This window comes from Nannospalax galili, unplaced genomic scaffold (assembly GCF_000622305.1).
Source record: "Nannospalax galili isolate Female #2095 unplaced genomic scaffold, S.galili_v1.0 scaffold158, whole genome shotgun sequence".
NCBI classification, from domain to species: domain Eukaryota; kingdom Metazoa; phylum Chordata; class Mammalia; order Rodentia; family Spalacidae; genus Nannospalax; species Nannospalax galili.
Window position 1 is genome coordinate 9,745,027 of NW_008345290.1, and position 4,580 is coordinate 9,749,606.

At 36.7% G+C, this 4,580-nt stretch overlaps 1 protein-coding gene across 2 annotated transcripts in view; it reads right to left on the bottom strand.

Moving 5' to 3' along the window:
- Positions 1-305: 305 nt before the first annotated feature.
- Fkbp14 (FKBP prolyl isomerase 14) overlaps positions 306-4,580 on the bottom strand; it is a 12,567-nt gene continuing 8,292 nt past the window's right edge. For both annotated transcript variants that reach the window (XM_017800223.2, XM_029567574.1), the window contains one exon: positions 306-2,685. In XM_017800223.2, coding sequence (XP_017655712.1) covers positions 2,527-2,685 — 159 coding nt within the window. In that variant the 3' untranslated portion in view covers positions 306-2,526. The remainder of the gene's footprint in view (positions 2,686-4,580) is intronic.

Below are 4,580 nucleotides of genomic sequence, written 5' to 3' on the forward strand. Positions count from 1 at the left end.
GGAAAGAAAAGGAAGGGCGGGCGAGAGGGAAGGAAGGAGGAAAGCTGCAAAGTTGCTTTACAATTTTTCCACCCACAAAATCTGAGCTGAGGAAAAGACAGGGCAAAGCACTTCCCTGGAAAGTGTAAGGACCAAAGTTCAGATCCCCAGAAGACAGGAGACAAAAGCTGATGGGGAGGACAGCTTCCTATAATCACATGGCACTGGAGGTAGAGACAGCACATACATGTGTGACCTCACACACGAACATGCACACACACCAACACCACACACATATATACATACCAACATTTTTTTCATAAAACTAATTATTTCCCAAATAAACTTTATTTTAAAAAAGAGTATCACAGTACACATAGAAATTTAAATAGGGCACATGGAACAGTTATGAGTCAAATTACATACATGTGAAGTCACAGTTTATGTTTGATATTGTCTCTAATTGGAGGGTACAAAGGTATAGCTAAACAAAAAGACATATAACTTAAACATTCATAATCTATGAGTATGTTTTTATTTCACACTTGTATCCAAATGTTTAGCTAAGAATTGATACAAAGTCATACAAGGTAAAGAAATATGCTATTTTCCTTTCTTGCTCTACCATAAATGGCACCAGCAACTTCTGTACAAAGCACCTCTTCAAGACACACCACTGCCCTTCCTTCTACAACACACTGTAAGGCCTTCTCACAACCTCTCCAGGTTCAGAAAAATGTCAGTGGTATCATCATTTTAAGGTTATAACTGGGTTAGAGAGATGCTTTAGCAGTTAAGAGTACGTACTGCTTTTGCAGATGATCTGAGTTCAATTTCCAGCACCCACAATGGGCAGCTCAACTGCCTCAACTCCAGCTCCAGGGGGATCCTTCTGGATTCTATGGGCACCTGTACCCATGTGCACATACCCCTCTATACACACATATACACATAATTAAAAATTAATAAAACAATCCTTTAAGGCTATAACTGATATCGTCACCAAAAGTCTCAAAGTATATTCTTCCCAATAACACCATATTTTAGTGAGTGAAATGTCAATACATAATCAGTGTAAATAATCCAAGTCCTACAAACAAACATGGAGGCAACAGGAGCTAAGACACACACCTGGACCCTCTCACTGATCACTGAGAGGGTGACTGAGACAATTCAGAGTGAATGTGAAAATTATTTTATGGAAACAGGGCCATTCCTGAATCCCAGGAAAACTGTAATCTGCCAGGAACAGCCAAGAACATTCCTTAGAGGGTAAAATGCAACAGGAAACTGGGCTCAACAGATACAAGCAAACCTGCTGCTTTCTCATTAGCAGAGAAGCAGACAACTCTGACCTTGGGGATTGAAAGCTGATTCTACAGGTTAGCCACTGACCTTGGGCACATCCATCCATCTCTGAATAGCAATTTTCTTATCTATAAAACAGTACATACAGTAAGATCCAGCAGCTTCTTTTCATAGATTTCAGAGCAATGAGAATCAGACAATAGAATACTCGATACTGTTTTGAAAACTATAAAGAACTATTCCTAATAGTTCAAATAGTTCAAATTTCCTAATAGGAAATTTGGGAGATTTTAAAAAATATTTAAGGTGAAAGTCAATTCAATTAAAATTAATTTTTAAAAATCACTAATCTTTTTAAAAGTCAATTTGAGATAGAATAATAAAATAATTTTTTAAACCGGTATAAGCATCTATTTGGTAGTGGTCTTTGATGAGGTAGAAATGGGAAAAGTCTGGTTGGCTTACTAATTTATGATACAATGTTATTGTAGAGTAATATACCAGTTGTAAACTATTAATTAAAGAATCAGGAGGTTAACACACCAGCCTTAAAAGTAAACACTTAATATAAACACAACTCTCTACCCATGCCTGCCATATTTTGATATGTTTGATTACAATGACACAAACATATAGATGATGTCCAATTTATCTTAACAGGCCATTAGTCACTAGGAAGGGAACTTTGCAGAATATTTCAAAGTGTACCTATTCACTTTGTTATCCATCCCAACATTGCACATCTCCATGCTAAGGCCATAACTGTTAAGGAATAAGGCCCACCATATTCCTCCTACCCTCAAGGCAGTTAAAGAAAAATCACTTTGTTATAACAGGAAAACAGCAAGCCCTGGGCTATTGTAAGAGCTTTTCAAATACATTAGTGTTTAGCTTCAAGAAAACAGCAGGAAGCAGAAATACAGGGTGTTGATTTGTTCTACAGCCTGGTCTTATGTTATGGCATGTTTCCAGTTGCAATATGTTATCAGTAAGTAAGCAAAACAAGCCTTTCTATATGAACATGATCCAGAAGTCTTCTTTTCAAAGATTAATCATTTCTTCCTAATAACTTACCAGAAAGAAATGGGTACTTACAAACTCTAAGGGGTTATTTAAATAATAGAAAAATACTATTAAAAATAAAAACAAAGCAAGAATATTGTTAAAAACTGAAACTTTCTTTACAGATGATGCCTTCTCTTTACAGATGGATGCTTTATAACACAGGCAGATGCATCTCTATAGCTCGTCATGCACATATGTAAATTCTCTGGCAGATATAAATCCATCTTTGTCTTCATCTTCTTTATCAAAAATATCCTCCACCAAGACATCATGATGACTTTCATTGACCACTGCACCATGCTTTTCAAACTCCTTCTTTAAATACACTTTAACCTACAAAATAATGGCTCTCATTAATAACTAGTTCAAAAGATACCCACATTAAGTCAGCCAATACCACACATACATACACAGCCATTTATTTAACACATATACACACTGCTGTTTACTTAACAATATAAAGGAACTCCAAAGCAAGTACTTTGTGACACGTTCCTAATGGTAGCAAAAGTATTATAAGGGTATTTTTCAGTTAGAAACTTCTGTTATACTGCTAGGTTGGAGAAACCAAATATTATTCAGAGGCAAAGATAATGCTTAAATTGTACATACAATCCTTGTATAAAATATAGATTCTTATTATCTCAGAAATTCACTATGAAAATCTACTACTCAAGGTTTCGTTTGAAAAAGTATGTCTCTGTGTATATGTGCATGCGCACGTGTGCATGCACGCTTGTGTGCACATGTGGAGAGTAGAGATTAACATCAAGTGTCTTCCTTGATCATTCTTCACCTTACTTTTTGAGACAGTTTCACTGAACTTGGAGCTTACTGCTGGGCTAGCCTGTCTGGCCAGCAAGTCCTAGTGCTGGGATTACAGTCATCCATAACCACATCAGTTTTTTGTGTGAGAGCTAGGGATCTAATCTCAGGTCCTCATGCATGCACAATAAGAACTTAGCGCATTAAGTCATTCCCCCAGCTCATTTGCTTGCTTTAAGCCGGAGTATAACTTTAAAGCTATGAATTCTAAGAGCCAAGTGTGCACGTGCCTGTAATAAGAAATATTATGCTAATTTTAATTTAAGCTAATTATTTTGAAATACCCACATCTGTCAGGAGATCTTAGAACCTTTCTAAGCTTTAATAATCAAGAGGTTTGAAAGAATATTGGACTAGAATCAAATCAGGTAAGAAAAAACTTATTTTGGAAAAAAATATGATAATATGCTTGACAAAAGCAAACTGTTCATTTCCATTTGTGCTCTATTTAAGACACCACTGAAGCCTGCCCAGTGTTTTCTTCCTAAGTGGTTCACTACAGAACTCATTCCCTCTAATTTTCTCCTCCCCTTCCTTCTCCCCACCTCTAATCTCTTCCTTGATCCTTCCTCACTGACCAGTGCCATCTCTTTTCTCTCGTCAAACTCTCACTGCTCATTCGGTTTTACTTCCCAAATCTGCTTATCCATAGAGAGTGCAGCAGACCACTGTATGGCATCTTTCTATTGAACAGCACAGTCTTCACACAGGCAAGTTAGAGCTACAGTACGCAAGGGATTACAATCTGTGAAGCAACAAGTCTCCCGGACACTCTGGAGCAAAGTTCTGTGAGAAGCATGCACTATCAAGACTAATGCACCAGTACTAAACAGTAGAACTCACATTCTTACATGATTCAGTATATAAGAAAATTTCTTTGGAAAGCCATATCCTTATCTGATTTATAATACAGAAGTAGGAACAGAATTCAATCTTGTATTTGAGACTACTCCAAATTTGTCTACTTTTGAATCCCAAGATGTGACATGTGTACAGGTGCCTTTAATCAACACTTTTCTGAACTTAACACAGAACCTCTTGAAACAGACCATAGTGGTGGCAGTGTTTATCTTAAGAGCTCCACCCCAGGCTTGCATAGTAGTTGTAAAAAAAAAAAAATGTAATTTCCAATATTCTGACAGAAACTTTTAAGTGTTTTAGGCTCATCTTCAATAGATCTTGATCAAAATTTACTACAAAAATTAGAGCTCTGCCAAAGGTTGTTGCCATGAAACACAGCTTTATCTGATTAAACAAATAAATACAGCATTAGCCAGCAGAGTAGCTGACAGAGTGGCCATTGGGCTAGCCTGTCCTGTGCCCCTTGGCCAGCCTGGCTTGGCAGCCAGACTACCCTATCTAAAAAAAAAAAAAAAAAAAAAAAAAAAAAAAAAAAAAAAAAA